Source organism: Eucyclogobius newberryi, unplaced genomic scaffold (assembly GCF_026437365.1).
Source record: "Eucyclogobius newberryi isolate DKJ021-1_F unplaced genomic scaffold, fEucNew1.0.hap1 SCAF_14, whole genome shotgun sequence".
In the NCBI taxonomy this organism is placed as follows: Eukaryota; Metazoa; Chordata; class Actinopteri; order Gobiiformes; family Gobiidae; genus Eucyclogobius; species Eucyclogobius newberryi.
The window spans coordinates 1934729-1958140 of NW_027315768.1; the positions used below are offsets into that span (position 1 = coordinate 1934729).

Below are 23412 nucleotides of genomic sequence, written 5' to 3' on the forward strand. Positions count from 1 at the left end.
TGTTTGTTTGTCTCTGGATTGAGACTGAGCTGATGCTCAGTCTTTGCTGCTCCGTCTCGTGAGGCGAGCACGTTCTCACATCTCACCTTATGCTTAAACAGCCTTTTTACTACAAAGAATAATGAAGAGCGTTATTATCTGGACTTAATGTCTGAATAATCCTACAAACACTTTTACAACCTGTGAAACCAAAAGCATGTGTGACTGTGGGAATGTTCGCTCAGGCATTTTTGTTCCACATTTGCATGTCACATTATTGAAGACTTAACGAGGCTAGATGTGTTCAGCCTTCAAAGTGTGCGACAGTCTCAGCCTGAGCAGTTTGAACCTGTGGGACCGGCTGCTCCAGCTCAGGACCAATGTTAGAGTTGAACAAGGACATCGTGTTTTGGGTCTAGAACATTAGTCTTTAGGCAGACTGTTGGAGAGGATGTGGCTGCAGGAGGCAGACTGTTGGAGAGGATGTGGCTGCAGGAGACAGACTGTTGGAGAGGATGTGGCAGCAGGAGGCAGACTGTTGGAGAGGATGTGGCTGCAGGAGGCAGACTGTTGGAGAGGATGTGGCAGCAGGAGACAGACTGTTGGAGAGGATGTGGCAGCAGGAGACAGACTGTTGGAGAGGATGTGGCAGCAGGAGACAGACTGTTGGAGAGGATGTGGCAGCAGGAGACAGACTGTTGGAGAGGATGTGGCTGCAGGAGACAGACTGTTGGAGAGGATGTGGCAGCAGGAGGCAGACTGTTGGAGAGGATGTGGCTGCAGGAGGCAGACTGTTGGAGAGGATGTGGCAGCAGGAGACAGACTGTTGGAGAGGATGTGGCAGCAGGAGACAGACTGTTGGAGAGGATGTGGCAGCAGGAGACAGACTGTTGGAGAGGATGTGGCTGCAGGAGACAGACTGTTGGAGAGGATGTGGCAGCAGGAGGCAGACTGTTGGAGAGGATGTGGCTGCAGGAGGCAGACTGTTGGAGAGGATGTGGCAGCAGGAGACAGACTGTTGGAGAGGATGTGGCAGCAGGAGACAGACTGTTGGAGAGGATGTGGCAGCAGGAGACAGACTGTTGGAGAGGATGTGGCAGCAGGAGACAGACTGTTGGAAAGGATGTGGCAGCAGGAGGCAGACTGTTGGAGAGGATGTGGCAGCAGGAGACAGACTGTTGGAAAGGATGTGGCAGCAGGAGACAGACTGTTGGAGAGGATGTGGCAGCAGGAGACAGACTGTTGGAGAGGATGTGGCTGCAGGAGGCAGACTGTTGGAGAGGATGTGGCAGCAGGAGACAGACTGTTGGAGAGGATGTGGCAGCAGGAGACAGACTGTTGGAGAGGATGTGGCAGCAGGAGACAGACTGTTGGAGAGGATGTGGCAGCAGGAGACAGACTGTTGGAAAGGATGTGGCAGCAGGAGGCAGACTGTTGGAGAGGATGTGGCAGCAGGAGACAGACTGTTGGAAAGGATGTGGCAGCAGGAGACAGACTGTTGGAGAGGATGTGGCAGCAGGAGACAGACTGTTGGAGAGGATGTGGCAGCAGGAGACAGACTGTTGGAGAGGATGTGGCAGCAGGAGACAGACTGTTGGAGAGGATGTGGCAGCAGGAGACAGACTGTTGGAGAGGATGTGGCGGCAGGAGACAGACTGTTGGAGAGGATGTGGCAGCAGGAGGCAGACTGTTGGAGAGGATGTGGCAGCAGGAGACAGACTGTTGGAGAGGATGTGGCAGCAGGAGACAGACTGTTGGAGAGGATGTGGCAGCAGGAGGCAGACTGTTGGAGAGGATGTGGCAGCAGGAGGCAGACTGTTGGAGAGGATGTGGCAGCAGGAGACAGACTGTTGGAGAGGATGTGGCAGCAGGAGACAGACTGTTGGAGAGGATGTGGCAGCAGGAGACAGACTGTTGGAGAGGATGTGGCAGCAGGAGACAGACTGTTGGAGAGGATGTGGCGGCAGGAGACAGACTGTTGGAGAGGATGTGGCAGCAGGAGGCAGACTGTTGGAGAGGATGTGGCAGCAGGAGACAGACTGTTGGAGAGGATGTGGCAGCAGGAGACAGACTGTTGGAGAGGATGTGGCAGCAGGAGGCAGACTGTTGGAGAGGATGTGGCAGCAGGAGACAGACTGTTGGAGAGGATGTGGCAGCAGGAGACAGACTGTTGGAGAGGATGTGGCAGCAGGAGACAGACTGTTGGAGAGGATGTGGCAGCAGGAGACAGACTGTTGGAGAGGATGTGGCAGCAGGAGACAGACTGTTGGAGAGGATGTGGCAGCAGGAGACAGACTGTTGGAGAGGATGTGGCAGCAGGAGGCAGACTGTTGGAGAGGATGTGGCAGCAGGAGGCAGACTGTTGGAGAGGATGTGGCAGCAGGAGGCAGACTGTTGGAGAGGATGTGGCTGCAGGAGGCAGACTGTTGGAGAGGATGTGGCAGCAGGAGACAGACTGTTGGAGAGGATGTGGCAGCAGGAGACAGACTGTTGGAGAGGATGTGGCAGCAGGAGACAGACTGTTGGAGAGGATGTGGCAGCAGGAGACAGACTGTTGGAGAGGATGTGGCTGCAGGAGACAGACTGTTGGAGAGGATGTGGCAGCAGGAGGCAGACTGTTGGAGAGGATGTGGCTGCAGGAGGCAGACTGTTGGAGAGGATGTGGCAGCAGGAGACAGACTGTTGGAGAGGATGTGGCAGCAGGAGACAGACTGTTGGAGAGGATGTGGCAGCAGGAGACAGACTGTTGGAGAGGATGTGGCTGCAGGAGACAGACTGTTGGAGAGGATGTGGCAGCAGGAGGCAGACTGTTGGAGAGGATGTGGCTGCAGGAGGCAGACTGTTGGAGAGGATGTGGCAGCAGGAGACAGACTGTTGGAGAGGATGTGGCAGCAGGAGACAGACTGTTGGAGAGGATGTGGCAGCAGGAGACAGACTGTTGGAGAGGATGTGGCAGCAGGAGACAGACTGTTGGAAAGGATGTGGCAGCAGGAGGCAGACTGTTGGAGAGGATGTGGCAGCAGGAGACAGACTGTTGGAAAGGATGTGGCAGCAGGAGACAGACTGTTGGAGAGGATGTGGCAGCAGGAGACAGACTGTTGGAGAGGATGTGGCTGCAGGAGGCAGACTGTTGGAGAGGATGTGGCAGCAGGAGACAGACTGTTGGAGAGGATGTGGCAGCAGGAGACAGACTGTTGGAGAGGATGTGGCAGCAGGAGACAGACTGTTGGAGAGGATGTGGCAGCAGGAGACAGACTGTTGGAAAGGATGTGGCAGCAGGAGGCAGACTGTTGGAGAGGATGTGGCAGCAGGAGACAGACTGTTGGAAAGGATGTGGCAGCAGGAGACAGACTGTTGGAGAGGATGTGGCAGCAGGAGACAGACTGTTGGAGAGGATGTGGCAGCAGGAGACAGACTGTTGGAGAGGATGTGGCAGCAGGAGACAGACTGTTGGAGAGGATGTGGCAGCAGGAGACAGACTGTTGGAGAGGATGTGGCGGCAGGAGACAGACTGTTGGAGAGGATGTGGCAGCAGGAGGCAGACTGTTGGAGAGGATGTGGCAGCAGGAGACAGACTGTTGGAGAGGATGTGGCAGCAGGAGACAGACTGTTGGAGAGGATGTGGCAGCAGGAGGCAGACTGTTGGAGAGGATGTGGCAGCAGGAGGCAGACTGTTGGAGAGGATGTGGCAGCAGGAGACAGACTGTTGGAGAGGATGTGGCAGCAGGAGACAGACTGTTGGAGAGGATGTGGCAGCAGGAGACAGACTGTTGGAGAGGATGTGGCAGCAGGAGACAGACTGTTGGAGAGGATGTGGCGGCAGGAGACAGACTGTTGGAGAGGATGTGGCAGCAGGAGGCAGACTGTTGGAGAGGATGTGGCAGCAGGAGACAGACTGTTGGAGAGGATGTGGCAGCAGGAGACAGACTGTTGGAGAGGATGTGGCAGCAGGAGGCAGACTGTTGGAGAGGATGTGGCAGCAGGAGACAGACTGTTGGAGAGGATGTGGCAGCAGGAGACAGACTGTTGGAGAGGATGTGGCAGCAGGAGACAGACTGTTGGAGAGGATGTGGCAGCAGGAGACAGACTGTTGGAGAGGATGTGGCAGCAGGAGACAGACTGTTGGAGAGGATGTGGCAGCAGGAGACAGACTGTTGGAGAGGATGTGGCAGCAGGAGGCAGACTGTTGGAGAGGATGTGGCAGCAGGAGGCAGACTGTTGGAGAGGATGTGGCAGCAGGAGACAGACTGTTGGAGAGGATGTGGCAGCAGGAGACAGACTGTTGGAGAGGATGTGGCAGCAGGAGACAGACTGTTGGAGAGGATGTGGCAGCAGGAGACAGACTGTTGGAGAGGATGTGGCAGCAGGAGGCAGACTGTTGGAGAGGATGTGGCAGCAAAATGTGACAGACAAATTTGTCGGACTGTGGGCTAAATGGGACGTTTGATTTATAAATGCCTTATTTTCCTTTTCGTGTTGGATAAGTAATATCAGTCTTTTTTATTTTCTTTTGCCTCTGGTGGTATGTTCGGTCTTGTTATGTTTATTTTAATTATAAAAAATATATATATATTTAAAAAAAGAAAATGGTGGTGAATAGTGTGACATCAAATTTATCTAAATAATTTTCAATTATTACATTTTTTGTGTCCCAGTCAAAAAAGTGGAGAGACCCATGTCATATTTGTTACAGCGAAAAGCAAAAAGAAAAGGAACCTCGTGTTATTCAATGGCAAAATCGCCAAAGCTCTGAAATTTGAACATGTTTACAATTTATACATCTCCTCATCTTCAGGAGTGGACCATCAAAAGATATCAACCCTTTTTAGACATTAGGGTCTTTGTGCTGCACAGCCACAAACATTTACCAATATATTGACATTTTCATTAGACAATAATGCCCATATAGGGCGGTGGCGTGGCGAGGGCCGATCATTGCCGCTTGCGACTATATCTATAATTTTTTGCGCACACTTGGGATGGTTAACATCTTTATTGAGTTGAATTGAAGTCACTGGTGCTGCTCTTCACAACTGAACCAAAGTGAACTGAGCGAGGCGGCAGCTTCTGTCAGACCAGACTCAAACTGTGATCACACTCACAAAGCACATGCTGCACACGCTGCACACGCTGCACACGCAGCACACGCTGCACACGCTGCACACGCTGCACACGCTGCACACGCTGCACACGCAGCACACGCTGCACACGCTGCACACGCTGCACACGCTGCACACGCAGCACACGCTGCACACGCTGCACACGCTGCACACGCTGCACACGCTGCACACGCTGCACACGCTGCACACGCAGCACACGCTGCACACGCTGCACACGCTGCACACGCTGCACACGCTGCACACGCAGCACACGCTGCACAAGCAGCACACGCAGCACACGCTGCACACGCTGCACACGCAGCACACGCTGCACACGCAGCACACGCAGCACACGCTGCACACGCAGCACACGCTGCACACGCAGCACACGCAGCACACGCTGCACACGCTGCACACGCAGCACACGCTGCACACGCTGCACACGCTGCACACGCAGCACACGCTGCACACGCTGCACACGCTGCACACGCTGCACACGCAGCACACGCAGCACACGCTGCACACGCTGCACACGCAGCACACGCTGCACACGCTGCACACGCTGCACACGCAGCACACGCTGCACACGCTGCACACGCTGCACACGCTGCACACGCTGCACACGCAGCACACGCTGCACACGCTGCACACGCTGCACACGCTGCACACGCTGCACACGTTGCACACGCTGCACACGCAGCACACGCTGCACACGCAGCACACGCAGCACACGCTGCACACGCTGCACACGCTGCACACGCAGCACACGCTGCACACGCAGCACACGCTGCACACGCAGCACACGCTGCACACGCTGCACACGCTGCACACGCAGCACACGCAGCACACGCTGCACACGCAGCACACGCTGCACACGCTGCACACGCTGCACACGCTGCACACGCTGCACACGCAGCACACGCAGCACACGCTGCACACGCTGCACACGCTGCACACGCTGCACACGCTGCACACGCTGCACACGCAGTACACGCAGTACACGCTGCACACGCTGCACACGCTGCACACGCAGCACACGCTGCACACGCTGCACACGCTGCACACGCAGCACACGCTGCACACGCAGCACACGCTGCACATGCAGCACAAGGCTCTTCAAAAAGACTCTAGATGTTTACTGGACTGTGAAGCCTCTTTCTTAAAAATGTATTTCCAAGACCAAAGAGATTTGTTGATTACAGGAATTTCCCTACTTCCCTCCCCCAGTTTCTTTTGACTTTTTGACAGCAGGTCAACAGGTCGACAGTTTAAATAGTATTATTGGTGACAAAGTGACTTTGAGGCCCAGGTGGATGGTCTTTGTACTAAGGCCCACCACATGTATTTCTATCACAAGTTGAAAAATGTCCATTAAGGAGGTCCTCAAAGTATTCCTTCCACCGTCCAATGACATCACCAGTTGAGGTCAGCAGGTCTTCACCAGCACCATAAACGGTCCTCCTGGTCCTCCTTCATGGCCTCCCGAACTCCCCCAGCCCCGGGTTTTTGCCTCTGCAACACCACAAGCTCTTGTACGTTTAGCCTGTTGATACTTGTCAACCGCCCCATGAGTCCTACAAGTCCCTGACCATGTCCCTTACTTCTTGTGTCCACCAGAACCTTTAGGGGTTATCGCCCCCATCGGGGAGGCCATTCTTCCCAATCACCCCTCTCCAGGTGTCACTGTTGTTAGGGCCCCCAGTTAGTATACTGTCCAGTACCCCTCAGCATGGAGCGGCCTCCTGCTGGTGCCAGAGTCAGGACTAAACATGGACCGGCCTCCTGCTGGTGCCAGAGTCAGGACTAAACATGGACCGGCCTCCTGCTGGTGCCAGAGTCAGGACTAAACATGGAGCGGCCTCCTGCTGGTGCCCACAGTCAGGATTAAACATGGACCGGCCTCCTGCTGGTGCCAGAGTCAGGATTAAACATGGACCGGCCTCCTGCTGGTGCCAGAGTCAGGATTAAACATGGACCGGCCTCCTGCTGGTGCCAGAGTCAGGACTAAACATGGACCGGTCTCCTGCTGGTGCCAGAGTCAGGACTAAACATGGACCGGCCTCCTGCTGGTGCCAGAGTCAGGACTAAACATGGACCGGCCTCCTGCTGGTGCCCACAGTCAGGATTAAACATGGACCGGCCTCCTGCTGGTGCCAGAGTCAGGACTAAACATGGACTTGCCTCCTGCTGGTGCCAGAGTCAGGATTAAACATGGACCGGCCTCCTGCTGGTGCCAGAGTCAGGACTAAACATGGACCGGCCTCCTGCTGGTGCCCACAGTCAGGATTAAACATGGACCGGCCTCCTGCTGGTGCCAGAGTCAGGACTAAACATGGACTTGCCTCCTGCTGGTGCCAGAGTCAGGACTAAACAAGGACCGGCCTCCTGCTGGTGCCAGAGTCAGGATTAAACATGGACCGGCCTCCTGCTGGTGCCAGAGTCAGGACTAAACATGGGCCGGCCTCCTGCTGGTGCCAGAGTCAGGACTAAACATGGACCGGCCTCCTGCTGGTGCCAGAGTCAGGACTAAACATGGACCGGCCTCCTGCTGGTGCCAGAGTCAGGACTAAACATGGAGCGGCCTCCTGCTGGTGCTAGAGTCAGGATTAAACATGGACCGGCCTCCTGCTGGTGCCCACAGTCAGGATTAAACATGGACCGGCCTCCTGCTGGTGCCAGAGTCAGGACTAAACATGGACCGGCCTCCTGCTGGTGCCAGAGTCAGGACTAAACATGGACTGGCCTCCTGCTGGTGCCAGAGTCAGGACTAAACATGGAGCGGCCTCCTGCTGGTGCCAGAGTCAGGACTAAACATGGACCGGCCTCCTGCTGGTGCCAGAGTCAGGACTAAACATGGACCGACCTCCTGCTGGTGCTAGAGTCAGGACTAAACATGGACCGGCCTCCTGCTGGTGCCAGAGTCAGGACTAAACATGGACCGGCCTCCTGCTGGTGCCAGAGTCAGGACTAAACATGGAGCGGCCTCCTGCTGGTGCCAGAGTCAGGACTAAACATGGACCGGCCTCCTGCTGGTGCCAGAGTCAGGACTAAACATGGAGCGGCCTCCTGCTGGTGCCAGAGTCAGGACTAACCATGTACCGGCCTCCTGCTGGTGCCAGAGTCAGGACTAAACATGGAGCGGCCTCCTGCTGGTGCCAGAGTCAGGACTAACCATGGACCGGCCTCCTGCTGGTGCCAGAGTCAGGACTAAACATGGAGCGGCCTCCTGCTGGTGCCAGAGTCAGGACTAAACATGGACCGGCCTCTTGTTGGTGCCAGAGTCAGGACTAAACATGGACCGGCCTCTTGTTGGTGCCAGAGTCAGGACTAAATATATACCGGCCTCCTGCTGGTGCCAGAGTCAGGACTAAACATGGACCGGCCTCCTGCTGGTGCCAGAGTCAGGACTAAATATATACCGGCCTCCTGCTGGTGCCAGAGTCAGGACTAAACATGGACCGGCCTCCTGCTGGTGCCAGAGTCAGGACTAAATATATACCGGCCTCCTGCTGGTGCCAGAGTCAGGACTAAACATGGAGCGGCCTCCTGCTGGTGCCAGAGTCAGGACTAACCATGGACCGGCCTCCTGCTGGTGCCAGAGTCAGGACTAAACATGGACCGGCCTCCTGCTGGTCTAAAATCTGGAACATTCTTCCTGAAGATGTGAGACAGGTTCTATTTTGACAATGTTCAAATCTCAGATAAAAACAGTTTTCTTTAGCCGTGTTTGACACTCTTCTCTTTTATGTCTTAAACTTTCTTTGTGATTTTAAAGCATCTTTTTTCCTGTTGAACTTGAATCACCTTGTGGATGAAATGTGCGACACAAATAAACTTGCCTTATGTTGAGTCCACTGCCCTTTCTACCGGTCAGACCTGGTCCAGTTAAAAGACAACAGTGACTCTTCTTTGTAAAAGCTGAGGCTTTTATGTTACAGACTGATGCTGACCAAGGGTCAAGTCTGAGGACAGAGCGCCTGAGGACAGAGCGCCTGAGGACAGAGCGCCTGAGGACAGAGCGCCTGAGAACAGAGCGCCTGAGAACAGAGCGCCTGAGGACAGAGCGCCTGAGGACAGAGCGCCTGAGGACAGAGCGCCTGAGGACAGAGCGCCTGAGGACAGAGCGCCTGAGAACAGAGCGCCTGAGGACAGAGCGCCTGAGAACAGAGCGCCTGAGGACAGAGCGCCTGAGAACAGAGCGCCTGAGGACAGAGCGCCTGAGAACAGAGCGCCTGAGGACAGAGCGCCTGAAGACAGAGCGCCTGAAGACAGAGCGCCTGAGAACAGAGCGCCTGAGGACAGAGCGCCTGAAGACAGAGCGCCTGAGAACAGAGCGCCTGAGGACAGAGCGCCTGAGAACAGAGCGCCTGAGGACAGAGCGCCTGAAGACAGAGCGCCTGAGAACAGAGCGCCTGAGGACAGAGCGCCTGAGGACAGAGCGCCTGAGGACAGAGCGCCTGAGAACAGAGCGCCTGAGGACAGAGCGCCTGAGAACAGAGCGCCTGAGGACAGAGCGCCTGAAGACAGAGCGCCTGAGAACAGAGCGCCTGAGAACAGAGCGCCTGAGGACAGAGCGCCTGAAAACAGAGCGCCTGAGAACAGAGCGCCTGAGAACAGAGCGCCTGAGGACAGAGCGCCTGAAGACAGAGCGCCTGAGAACAGAGCGCCTGAGGACAGAGCGCCTGAGAACAGAGCGCCTGAGGACAGAGCGCCTGAAGACAGAGCGCCTGAGAACAGAGCGCCTGAGGACAGAGCGCCTGAGGACAGAGCGCCTGAGAACAGAGCGCCTGAGAACAGAGCGCCTGAGAACAGAGCGCCTGAAAACAGAGCGCCTGAGAACAGAGCGCCTGAAAACAGAGCGCCTGAGGACAGAGCGCCTGAGAACAGAGCGCCTGAGGACAGAGCGCCTGAGGACAGAGCGCCTGAGAACAGAGCGCCTGAGGACAGAGCGCCTGAGAACAGAGCGCCTGAGGACAGAGCGCCTGAGAACAGAGCGCCTGAGGACAGAGCGCCTGAGAACAGAGCGCCTGAGGACAGAGCGCCTGAGAACAGAGCGCCTGAGGACAGAGCGCCTGAGAACAGAGCGCCTGAGGACAGAGCGCCTGAAGACAGAGCGCCTGAAGACAGAGCGCCTGAGAACAGAGCGCCTGAGAACAGAGCGCCTGAGGACAGAGCGCCTGAAGACAGAGCGCCTGAGAACAGAGCGCCTGAGGACAGAGCGCCTGAGAACAGAGCGCCTGAGGACAGAGCGCCTGAGAACAGAGCGCCTGAGGACAGAGCGCCTGAAGACAGAGCGCCTGAGAACAGAGCGCCTGAGAACAGAGCGCCTGAGGACAGAGCGCCTGAAAACAGAGCGCCTGAGAACAGAGCGCCTGAGAACAGAGCGCCTGAGGACAGAGCGCCTGAAGACAGAGCGCCTGAGGACAGAGCGCCTGAGGACAGAGCGCCTGAGAACAGAGCGCCTGAGGACAGAGCGCCTGAGAACAGAGCGCCTGAAGACAGAGCGCCTGAGAACAGAGCGCCTGAAGACAGAGCGCCTGAGGACAGAGCGCCTGAGGACAGAGCGCCTGAGAACAGAGCGCCTGAAGACAGAGCGCCTGAGAACAGAGCGCCTGAGAACAGAGCGCCTGAGAACAGAGCGCCTGAGAACAGAGCGCCTGAAGACAGAGCGCCTGAGGACAGAGCGCCTGAGGACAGAGCGCCTGAGGACAGAGCGCCTGAGAACAGAGCGCCTGAGAACAGAGCGCCTGAGAACAGAGCGCCTGAGAACAGAGCGCCTGAGAACAGAGCGCCTGAGGACAGAGCGCCTGAGAACAGAGCGCCTGAGAACAGAGCGCCTGAGAACAGAGCGCCTGAGGACAGAGCGCCTGAAGACAGAGCGCCTGAAGACAGAGCGCCTGAGAACAGAGCGCCTGAGGACAGAGCGCCTGAAGACAGAGCGCCTGAGAACAGAGCGCCTGAGAACAGAGCGCCTGAGGACAGAGCGCCTGAGGACAGAGCGCCTGAGAACAGAGCGCCTGAGAACAGAGCGCCTGAGGACAGAGCGCCTGAAGACAGAGCGCCTGAGAACAGAGCGCCTGAGAACAGAGCGCCTGAGGACAGAGCGCCTGAGGACAGAGCGCCTGAGAACAGAGCGCCTGAGAACAGAGCGCCTGAGAACAGAGCGCCTGAGAATAGAGCGCCTGCCAAGCCTCACGAGCGCTCAAAGAAAAGCCCTCACTGAAAAGTCCCAACAAAGACTGGACTGTGCCAGGGCTGAGGCTCAGATCAAGGGCTACTTGCCAGTCCGCCTACCTGCTCCCGCCCCTGCTTTTACTCGCCCCCACCCTCACCTGCCATCACCTGCCCTCACCCTCACCTGCCATCACCTGCCCCCACCCTCACCTGCCATCACCTGCCCTCACCCTCACCTGCCATCACCTGCCCCCACCCTCACCCACCCTCATCTGCCCTCACCCGCCCCTGCCCTCACCCGCCCCTGCCCTCACCTGCCCCTGCCCTCACCTGCCCCTGCCCTCACCTACCGGACCAGAGTCACGACCAAAGAGCTCATGGGATGGAGAGGTTTGTTGATTGTGACTTTCTGGTGCAGGATGGTTTCATCTCGGTCAAGGACGTGGATCTGGTCATGTCCGAGGGACTGGGCATGCGCTACGCTTTCATTGGTCCAATGGAAACCATGCACCTGAACGCACCTGAAGGTAACGTATGTTTATACAATCAGTTACACATTTGTATGTAGCTGGCACCAGTCAGTTGAGTAAGCATTTAACAAAAGAAACACAATAGTGTAGATTCTGCGCTGATGCGATGAGTGGTCAGTCAGCAGGACTCCGAGAACAGAGAGCCCATTCCCCAGCAGAGACATGGAGAATATCTAAGGGGGGTGTGAAAGCCTTGCCCCCCTCTCTTACACTCACACACAAAGCCAGCTTTTGATGGGGCTCTGAATGAACGCAGTGACCGCGTAATCGACACCGCAGCCACTCCTCTATCTGCTCTGTAACCAACCCTCCTGCGGTGGCTTTACCTGGCTCCATCAGATACTGGCACTGCAACATCCTCCATGTTCACACAGCAGAGAAACAGGGCCGAGCCAGAGGACCTGTCTCCGTGCCAACCGCCAGTACAGTCTGATTAAAGGACAGCCCGGGACTAGAGTTTCACCATGGGACACCAGGGAAAGTTGTGCTTTGGCACAGCCAGAGAGTAACTAAGACATCATGAGTTCAGAGAAAGAGCTCAAGACTTTTTAAAGGAGGCACATATGCACTTTTATCCATAGTTTACGCTTCCTCATCATTAGCTCACTCAAAGTTGTCATACGATCGATGGATTCATGCATATTTAAGTTATCATGTATTTTCACGAAAAAGCTGGTTTCAGCTTCCCCCTATCTCCGCCCACAGCCCTGTACTTTTTATTTATTCATTTTTTACAGGGACAATGCATCATACATAGTTACAAAACAAAGCTTGTAGCTGATGTAATGCATATAACGTTTATAGCCAGTGCTAATTTTCGACTCCCGTCCCTGGTTGGGCTTTACATGGACCTACTTTGTCTGGAAAATCTAAAATGTTGTTTAGCCATTAAAAAAATACCAAATTTAAAAAAAGCATTTTGAATTCCTTTTTTTTAGATCCATGTTCTGGTTTAGAATGAACACAAATGTAAAAGGGCTATCTGCTTATTTTATAGTTCAATACTAAGTATCTTTTAAAACAGCATTATATTTGAACTGTAGTAGTATTCTCAATAACAAAGTCTGGTACATTCACTGCTTCTGGAAGACACTTGATAATGAACGTGCACAAATGCCTTGTTTTGTTCTGCTCCACGTGAGCTGAGAGCTGCACAGATCCTTGAACATACATGGCACTTGTGACACTCCAGTGCTACATAGAGCGAGTCCTGCTCAGCCTGAGGTAAACACGGGTCAGAGCTGCACTGGCAAACGTACAAATGTTCATGCCGTATTTCAGTGGGCACCTAAGTTGGATCTGCGGCTCCCCTGAAGGCTAAAAGGTTCCCTCAAAGGTGCCCAGGGAGCAGAAAGGAAAATTGAGTCGAACTTTATACAGTAAACGCTTACAGCCACATAGTGTTTTATAGGTAAAACATGTTCTTTTATGTGTGAAATATTAGAAGGGGCCCCTCCTAAGGTTTTCTGTTTGATAAGGCGCCACAGCACTGCAGTTTGGAAATGTCTTCAGTAGATAAGACAAAATACTATTTATTATATTTATTCATTTAATATGGACATCACCATTACATTGGCCAAATCAGATGCATCGTTTTAAGTGTCCATAGAAAGCTTTTAGAACAATTGATGGCTCTCGCCACCCGCGCCACCGCCCTCCCCGCGCCACCGCCCTCCCCGCGCCACCGCCCTCCCCGCGCCACCCCGCGCCACCCCGCGCCACCGCCTTCCCCGCGCCACCGCCCTCCCCGCGCCACCGCCCTCCCCGCGCCACCCCGCGCCACCGCCTTCCCCGCGGCACGGTGTTTTGATCATGATTGCCCCGACACTGCATTCTTTTAGACTTTATTCTCTTAGACTTTAATCTTTAGACTTTATTTCGGTGTAATCCCTCATTGGACAAATTGGACGTTTCGACTTCATCCAAGAGTCATTGTCAATAAGAGAATTTAGGTCGAGAACTTCGATATTTATACTATTCTATGGTAAGTCCAGCCCATTGGGCGGAGCCTTCCTGAAGTGGAAGGAGTTGTTTGTTTCAACAGGTACAAGAGGGTAAGTTTCTGTTGAAACAAACAACTCTTTCCTCTTCAGGAAGGCTCCTGACCCTTTGTTTTACCATCAAAAAGCAATTTTATTTTGAATTCTTGGCAAAATGTGCTTTGCTGCACAGAGACCGTGACTCTTTGAATAAAAATGTGGATAACTTTTGATGGTCCTGAAGATGAGTCTCACCAAATTTCAGGTTAATAGGGCTTATGCCCTGAGGGGGAGGAGTTTGTGAAAGTATAAAGTGTAAACATGTTCTGGTGATTTCCCCATTGGAATAACATGGGACGTTTTGGTCATTGCTACGGCAACGCCATAACAATTATGACATGAGTCTGATGGACTTTTTTGATGGGGCCAAAATTGAGTTTTGTGTCAAATTTCAGATAATTTCGCAAAACTAAACATTTAACCTCCATATAAAATCTGTAGGGGGCGCTGTGGCTCCAAATTAATTTATTTCACCTCAAGTAGGTTTAGGGCAAAGAGTTAAACAACTGATTCTAATTTGACGCAATTCGGACTTTATCTGCGCAAACGGCAGAAATGTTAAATTTGGGAGATTTCTGAAATTCTTGCTACAGTTTGTGGCTTTGCCCAAACCCACAGAAACTGTGACAGGGTCAAAGTCATTTGAATAACTTTTGATGTCCCACTCCTCAGTAGCATTTTCACAAAATGTCAGCTTTTTAGAGCCAACGCCCTGAGGGGGAGGAGTTCGTAAAAGTACGACGTTTGGAAAAACTCCCGAGTCATGCTTAGCCATTTTTGAACCAATATGGCCGACATTTGGTTGGGTGGACGGCGTTGCCGTAGTAATATTTTTTACTTCTCTTGTCACCATCTACCTCTGCGCCAAATTTCATGATTCTAGGATCAGATTTTTTTGGGGTCATTTCCTATCTCTCAATGCATTTTTGGTACATTTGGGGGCGCTGACGCGCACATTTTTTTTATTTTAGAAAAGGGAAATAGCCAGAATGTAGAGAGGCACGATTTTTAGAGGTGTGCAAATTTTTGTGACTTTTCGTCAATGTTCACTGGGTGAAAAATAGGGGGGTTGGTCCCGAGAAGAAGAAAGAAGAAAGAATAATATTCCGATGCGAAAACAATGTTTCCCATTTTTCAAATATCATAAACTATACATTTTCGGAAAGCGCTCGCGCTTTCCTACCTCATGGTGTGGGTCCCTGGTCACTGACGGGTACTTTCGTTAATTTTGAGTGGGCTCCGCCCACTTTGTGTTTTTGGCCCTCTAAACAGTAATAATGTTACATTTTTGCATCACATGTTTATATGAACGGAACATGCAAGAGATGGGGAACGTATTCGTGAGCTACTTAGAGCAAATGAGTGCTTTACATTGGGATGACGACCCCCCCAATGTAAAGCGCTCTTTTAGAGCTTGTGGCGCTCGGGCCTAATAAAGATAAAAAATAGGCTTAAAATGTACACAAATTTACAGTTGTACAAATATACATATGTATTGCAGCAAGTGGCTCAAATAGTCCATGTCGGCTGTGATTGGACCCTCACGTCCCAGAGTCCTGAGACGTACAGGTCCTGCAGAGATGAAGTCTGCAGCTGATCACCTTCTCAGCAGAGGGCGCTGTAGTCTCTGTTTGTCCCTGGCTGTGGCTCCAGTGTACCACACGGTGATGGAGGAGGTGATGGAGGAGGTGATGGAGGAGGTGATGGAGGAGGTGATGGAGGAGGTGATGGTGGAGGTGATGGTGGAGGTGATGGAGGAGGTGATGGAGGAGGTGATGGAGGAGGTGATGGAGGAGGTGATGGAGGAGGTGATGGAGGAGGTGATGGAGGAGGTGATGGAGGACTCGATGATGGTCGTGTAGAACTGCTCCATCATCAGTTTGTCTTTCCTCAGCTGCTGCAGGAAGTACATCCTCTGCTGGAGCTTCTTGATGAGGAGCTGATGGTGGCTCCTCCCACTTGAGGTCCTGGTGATGGTGGCTCCTCCCTCTTGAGGTCCTGGTGATGGTGGCTCCTCCCACTTGAGGTCCTGGTGATGGTGGCTCCTCCCTCTTGAGGTCCTGGTGATGGTGGCTCCTCCCACTTGAGGTCCTGGTGATGGTGGCTCCTCCCACTTGAGGTCCTGGTGATGGTGGCTCCTCCCACTTGAGGTCCTGGTGATGGTGGCTCCTCCCACTTGAGGTCCTGGTGATGGTGGCTCCTCCCACTTGAGGTCCTGGTGATGGTGGCTCCTCCCACTCGAGGTCCTGGTGATGGTGGCTCCTCCCACTTGAGGTCCTGGTGATGGTGGCTCCTCCCTCTTGAGGTCCTGGTGATGGTGGCTCCTCCCACTTGAGGTCCTGGTGATGGTGGAGCAGAGGAAGTGGAGGGAGTCCTCAGTGGAGATGGGGGTGAGCCTGAGATGGTGAGGGGGGGCTGGGGGGCTGTGACTCTCCTGAAGTCCACGATCATCTCCACCGTCTTCTGGGCGTTGAACTCCAGGTTGTTACTGCTGCACCAGCAGCTCCACCTCCTGTAGACAGACTCATCCCCGTCCCAGATGAGCTCGATGAGGGTGGTGTCGTCATGGTGATGAGGGTAGTCGTCCGCAGTTTTACGGAGTCGTGGCTGGAGGTGCAGCAGTTTGTCACAGGGAGAAGAGCAGAGTAGAAAGTACACAGCCCTGTGGAGCTCCTGTGCTGATGGTCCGAGTGTTTGAGACATTCTTCCCCAGCCGCACGCACTGCCTCTGATCCATCAGGAAGTCAGTGCTCCACCTGCAGGTGGAGTCGGTGCTCCCCCTGCAGGTGGAGTCGGTGTTCCCCCTGCAGGTGGAGTCGGTGCTCCCCCTGCAGGTGGAGTCGGTGCTCCCCCTGCAGGTGGAGTCAGGCACGTTGAGCTGGGAGAGCTTGTCCTGGAGCAGAGCAGGAGGTGGTGTTGATGCAGAGCTGAAGTCCACAAACAGGATCCTGGTGTAGGTTCCCGAGGAGTCCAGGTGCTGCAGGTGAAGTGGAGAGCCAGGTTGACAGGTTGGTCCACAGACCTGTTGGTTCTGTAGACGAACTGCAGGAGGTCCAGCAGGGGGTCCAGCAGGGGGTCCAGCAGGAGGTCCAGCAGGAGGAGGTGAAGGACTTGAGGTGGGGGAGGACCAGGCGCTCAAATGACTTCATATCTACAGACGTCAGAGCCAGAGGTCTGTAGTTATGAAGTCCAGTGATCCAGGGCTTCTTGGGGACAGGGACAATGATGGACGACTTGAAGCTGGGACATGGCATGACTCCAGGAGGTGTTAAAAATGCCAGTGAAGACAGGGGCCAGCTCGCCTGCACAGTGTCTTAAGGTGGCTGGAGTGACACCGTCTGGTCCAGCAGCTTTTCGAGGGTTGGATTTCACCTCAGAGTGGTATAAAGCGCCAAAAGACACGCTCAGACCCCTCAGAGTTGGATAGAGGCCATCAAATCCTTAATACCTAAAGAGGGGAACTCTTGACTGTGCCTCATACATACCAATCTCAATTCTAAATGTGTATAAAAGTCCAGTTTCTCCACGCCAAATGACTCCTTCAACATATCAAAGCTTTTCAGTTGATTTTCCTTTACAACTACTAAAACACCTTCGTGAATCTATACCAGACCTTGAATCTCTGGTTTGTTCTATTTTCTATTCGGTCACACCCCAAGATTCTCTACTTCCTCTGAAAATGTAAGATTAAGAGTTCATGTCGGGTTTCGATCTCACAAACCTCTGCACGCAAAGCCGTGTTGCTGACCGCTGGGCCAACACGCACGTCGATTTCTGTGCCCAACCGCAGCAAAGTGGAGCTTCGGCATTCTCCGGACCACGGCTCGGCAGCCAATCAGAGCAGAGCACACAAACTTTATCGACCAATCAGCACGCAGCATGCAAATTTTCACTTGTAAACTGTCATGGCGCGGGCCGAGGCGGACTTTAATCAAACGCTTCCCGGCCTGATTTAATGATAATATTCCCTTTTTTTCTGAGATTTATTCATAAAAATGACACCGTCCACTTTTCAAAATACCCCGTCCAAAATACGGGGAGATGGCCTCATCTAAAGGAAAACCAGCAATATTGAACTTCAACATGGTGTGTAAATGATTTTTGGTTTTGGACTTTGTTGAACTGAGAGTTTGTGTGTGTGAGACACAATGCATGTGCAATTACTGTCATGATCACATGCAATGGTATTTATTTATTTATTTATTTTTATCTTTATTATTTTTCCCCTCTATCCCTTGTTGGGTTTTGTCTATAGGAGTTTTTGTTTATAGGAGATCTTCTACTGAAAGTGTTTTTCAGACTTCCTATAAGTGATCTGTTCTTCTGTATCTACCTCTGGATCTACCTGCGTTGCACCAATGACATTTCCCCATGTGGGACAATAAAGGAATATCTTATCTTATCTTATGTTCGTTGTTGAAAATGACTGGCTTGTGGTCTTAGTACTGTAGGAGTCAATTTCTGTCATTATCATGGTTGTGTGTGACATGATATTGTTAATTATAATAATAATTTGGCTGAGCAGAGGTGTTTGTGTAAGAGGAAGGGATGGGGTAAAAAATGTGGCTCTTCGTCTCTGACTGGTTGGCCACCCCTGCTGTACAGGAACCCCCGGCACCACATGACTCTCAGTATAAGACCTGTACAGGAACCCCCGGCACCACATGACTCTCAGTATAAGGCCTGTACAGGAACCTCAGGCACCACATGACTCTCAGTATAAGACCTGTACAGGAACCTCAGGCACCACATGACTCTCAGTATAAGACCTGTACAGGAACCCCCGGCACCACATGACTCTCAGTATAAGACCTGTACAGGAACCTCAGGCACCTCATGACTCTCAGTATAAGACCTGTACAGGAACCCCCGGCACCTCATGACTCTCAGTATAAGACCTGTACAGGAACCCCCGGCACCTCATGACTCTCAGTATAAGACCTGTACAGGAACCCCCGGCACCACATGACTCTCAGTATAAGACCTGTACAGGAACCTCCGGCACCACATTACTCTCAGTATAAGACCTGTACAGGAACCCTCAGCACCTCATGACTCTCAGTATAAGACCTGTACAGGATATGTAAAATATAATCATTGTCCCCTCGTCTTACGGGTGTTTAAACATACAGTAGCTGGCTCATGGAGCTGGCTACTTGGAATAGAAGAATGGTAAGAAGGCTGTTCCCTGAGGTGTCCTGTGACTCTCCATGCTCAGGCTTCTGTTCTTCCCTGTCCCCTTGAGTAAAGAAGGCCTAAAGGCAGCAGCATTAAGCTCAAACCAGTCACACCGACACATAAGTGTGCAGTCATCATGCAGTCAAAGTTAAACCTCGTTTTCTACCCTCCTAAAGACCCATGTAGTCCGTCGTGTCAGTCCTATCTCACACACTTCACTCTCCTTCAGGTCTGGGCGACTACATGAAGAGGTACGGCCCGGGCATCCACCGTGTTCTGTCCTCGTTCGGACCCACTCCAGACTTCAGCGGGGACCAGGCCAAGGACATTATCAAGGTGTGAGCAGAATCAGGGGCAAAGGGCAAAACATAGTTTGTGAATAATTGGTCTCATATCGACATAGGATTCATTGTTCATCTGCTATTTAAAGATAGAAGGTGAACAGGGCCGTCATCTGGACACGTTTAATAATGCCTAACTTTCAAATGGAAGTCGACGTGCCTTGAATTTAAACAGTATCAAGCTCCTGTCCAGAGGATTACACCAACTTCATCCTATTTCAAGGTCAGAATAGAAACCAGGTCAGATCTGCAGCTTGTTAGAAATGTATTCTAAACATATTAGTATTCTTCTTCATATTGTGCGTTGGATAACTTACTGTATCGCTGGATAAAGGGCGTAGACGTGTTCCTCAAACAATAAAATGAACAGGATCGATGAGGAGGGATTCCTCTCTAGTTTATGGTTAACTTTGTCACCAAAGAGTTAAACGACCTGTGGAGGCCCCGGGGCCAAGCACCAACCAACTTACAAGAGCAGTCTTTGCACTTGTTTCATTCATATTTATTTATGGTGTAATTTAGTTTTTATACCTCAATATTTGACTTTAAAGTTAACTTACTAGTACTAGTCTGTACTGTATTTTAGTTCTTAGATTTTACTAGTATCACACACACTCTCACACACACACACACACACACTCTCTCACACACACACACACACACACATACACACATCACACAGACACACACACTCACACACTGAACACACACACACACACACACACACACACACTCTCACACACACACACACACACACACACACACACACACTCTCTCTGATGTGTCTCTTGTCCACAGGACATGGCTGAGCTTGTCCCTCGTGAGCAGCTCTCAGCTCGGACTGAGCGCAGGGACCAGCTTCTGTCCGAGCTGGCCCAGATAAAGAAGATGCCCTAAACCCCCCACAGTGTGGCATTAAACACACTGTACCTGTGTTTTTAATGACAGGGTTAATGTTGCACATTATGTCCCTCAGATGTTAGTATTGACCAGACGTGATTAACACAGAACAAGATTTGTCCCATGATCGATTTTATCTTTCTTATAAAGGTTTTTCCAACTATTTTAGGGGGAAAAATTCCTGTAATTGAATAAATACAAGATACAGAAAAGCAACATAAACTTTAAAGCCACCGGGGGTCTCATAACATCAGTCTGTCCTCCAAAGTGACAAAAGCTAAGTACACTCTATGTGAGGACGTGTCTCCTGAGGACGTGTCTCCTGAGGACGTGTCTCCTGAGGACGTGTCTCCGGATGAAGTGTCACTTAAGTTACTTAATACCAGGAGTTACTTGTTTTTCCAGTGATTATTCAATAAACTGTTGATAACGGGAGTTGTGTCAGTGTGATGTTTGTACTGGACGAGGACGCGCGGGACAGTGATGTTTGTACTGGACGAGGACGCGTGGGACAGTGATGTTTGTACTGGACGAGGACGCGCGGGACAGTGATGTTTGTACTGGACGAGGACGCGTGGGACAGTGATGTTTGTACTGGACGAGGACGCGCGGGACAGTGATGTTTGTACTGGACGAGGACGCGCGGGACAGTGATGTTTGTACTGGACGAGGACGCGCGGGACAGTGATGTTTGTACTGGACGAGGACGCGCGGGACAGTGATGTTTGTACTGGACGAGGACGCGCGGGACAGTGATGTTTGTACTGGACGAGGACGCGCGGGACAGTGATGTTTGTACTGGACGAGGACGCGTGGGACAGTGATGTTTGTACTGGACGAGGACGCGCGGGACAGTGATGTTTGTACTGGACGAGGACGCGTGGGACAGTGATGTTTGTACTGGACGAGGACGCGTGGGACAGTGATGTTTGTACTGGACGAGGACGCGTGGGACAGTGATGTTTGTACTGGACGAGGACGCGTGGGACAGTGATGTTTGTACTGGACGAGGACGCGTGGGACAGTGATGTTTGTACTGGACGAGGACGCGTGGGTCAGTGATGTTTGTACTGGACGAGGACGCGTGGGACAGTGATGTTTGTACTGGACGAGGACGCGTGGGACAGTGATGTTTGTACTGGACGAGGACGCGTGGGACAGTGATGTTTGTACTGGACGAGGACGCGTGGGACAGTGATGTTTGTACTGGACGAGGACGCGCGGGACAGTGATGTTTGTACTGGACGAGGACGCGTGGGACAGTGATGTTTGTACTGGACGAGGACGCGTGGGACAGTGATGTTTGTACTGGACGAGGACGCGTGGGACAGTGATGTTTGTACTGGACGAGGACGCGTGGGACAGTGATGTTTGTACTGGACGAGGACGCGTGGGACAGTGATGTTTGTACTGGACGAGGACGCGCAGGGACAGTGATGTTTGTACTGGACGAGGACGCGTGGGTCAGTGATGTTTGTACTGGACGAGGACGCGTGGGACAGTGCTGTGTCTCTCATGATCATCTGTCACGTTTTGTCTCCCCTTTGGTCTCTTCTTCTTCTTTTTTCTTCCTTCGCTCCTGAAGAAGCTGAAATAACTTTTGGAAATCGATGCAATAAAAGAAAATGAACTTGAAAATGATTCTTCGCTATCGACTGAGGATGTTTCCTCAAGCAAAAATGACCAATATTAAACTGAGTCACGACAGAGCCGAGGACACGGGACAGAGCCGTGGACACGGGACAGAGCCGAGGACACGGGACAGAGCCGAGGACACGGGACAGAGCCGAGGACACGGGACAGAGCCGAGGACACGGGACAGAGCCGTGGACACGGGACAGAGCCGAGGACACGGGACAGAGCCGAGGACACGGGACAGAGCCGTGGACACGGGACAGAGCCGAGGACACGGGACAGAGCCGAGGACACGGGACAGAGCCGTGGACACGGGACAGAGCCGAGGACACGGGACAGAGCCGAGGACACGGGACAGAGCCGTGGACACGGGACAGAGCCGAGGACACGGGACAGAGCCGTGGACACGGGACAGAGCCGTGGACACGGGACAGAGCCGTGGACACGGGACACAGAAGACACGAGGTGAGGAGAGAGCGAGGAGCAGGAGGTGAGGAGAGAGCGAGGAGCAGGAGGTGAGGAGAGAGCGAGGAGCAGGAGGTGAGGAGAGAGCGAGGAGCAGGAGGTGAGGAGAGAGCGAGGAGCAGGAGGTGAGGAGAGAGCGAGGAGCAGGAGGTGAGGAGAGAGCGAGGAGCAGGAGGTGAGGAGAGAGCGAGGAGCAGGAGGTGAGGAGAGAGCGAGGAGCAGGAGGTGAGGAGAGAGCGAGGAGCAGGAGGTGAGGAGAGAGCGAGGAGCAGGAGGTGAGGAGAGAGCGAGGAGCAGGAGGTGAGGAGAGAGCGAGGAGCAGGAGGTGAGGAGAGAGCGAGGAGCAGGAGGTGAGGAGAGAGCGAGGAGCAGGAGGTGAGGAGAGAGCGAGGAGCAGGAGGTGAGGAGAGAGCGAGGAGCAGGAGGTGAGGAGAGAGCGAGGAGCAGGAGGTGAGGAGAGAGCGAGGAGCAGGAGGTGAGGAGAGAGCGAGGAGCAGGAGGTGAGGAGAGAGCGAGGAGCAGGAGGTGAGGAGAGAGCGAGGAGCAGGAGGTGAGGAGAGAGCGAGGAGCAGGAGGTGAGGAGAGAGCGAGGAGCAGGAGGTGAGGAGAGAGCGAGGAGCAGGAGGTGAGGAGAGAGCGAGGAGCAGGAGGTGAGGAGAGAGCGAGGAGCAGGAGGTGAGGAGAGAGCGAGGAGCAGGAGGTGAGGAGAGAGCGAGGAGCAGGAGGTGAGGAGAGAGCGAGGAGCAGGAGGTGAGGAGAGAGCGAGGAGCAGGAGGTGAGGAGAGAGCGAGGAGCAGGAGGTGAGGAGAGAGCGAGGAGCAGGAGGTGAGGAGAGAGCGAGGAGAGGGAGGTGAGGAGAGAGCGAGGAGCAGGAGGTGAGGAGAGAGCGAGGAGCAGGAGGTGAGGAGAGAGCGAGGAGCAGGAGGTGAGGAGAGAGCGAGGAGCAGGAGGTGAGGAGAGAGCGAGGAGCAGGAGGTGAGGAGAGAGCGAGGAGCAGGAGGTGAGGAGAGAGCGAGGAGCAGGAGGTGAGGAGAGAGCGAGGAGCAGGAGGTGAGGAGAGAGCGAGGAGCAG

General features: G+C 53.2%; 1 protein-coding gene across 1 annotated transcript in view; it reads left to right on the forward strand.

Moving 5' to 3' along the window:
• Window positions 1-20257, forward strand: part of cryl1 (crystallin, lambda 1) — a 68532-nt gene extending 48275 nt beyond the window's left edge. The window contains exons 7-9 of the mRNA XM_072444160.1: window positions 11671-11779; window positions 19229-19335; window positions 20139-20257. Coding sequence (XP_072300261.1) covers window positions 11671-11779; window positions 19229-19335; window positions 20139-20237 — 315 coding nt within the window. The 3' untranslated portion in view covers window positions 20238-20257. The remainder of the gene's footprint in view (window positions 1-11670; window positions 11780-19228; window positions 19336-20138) is intronic.
• The last annotated feature ends 3155 nt before the right edge of the window (window positions 20258-23412 follow it).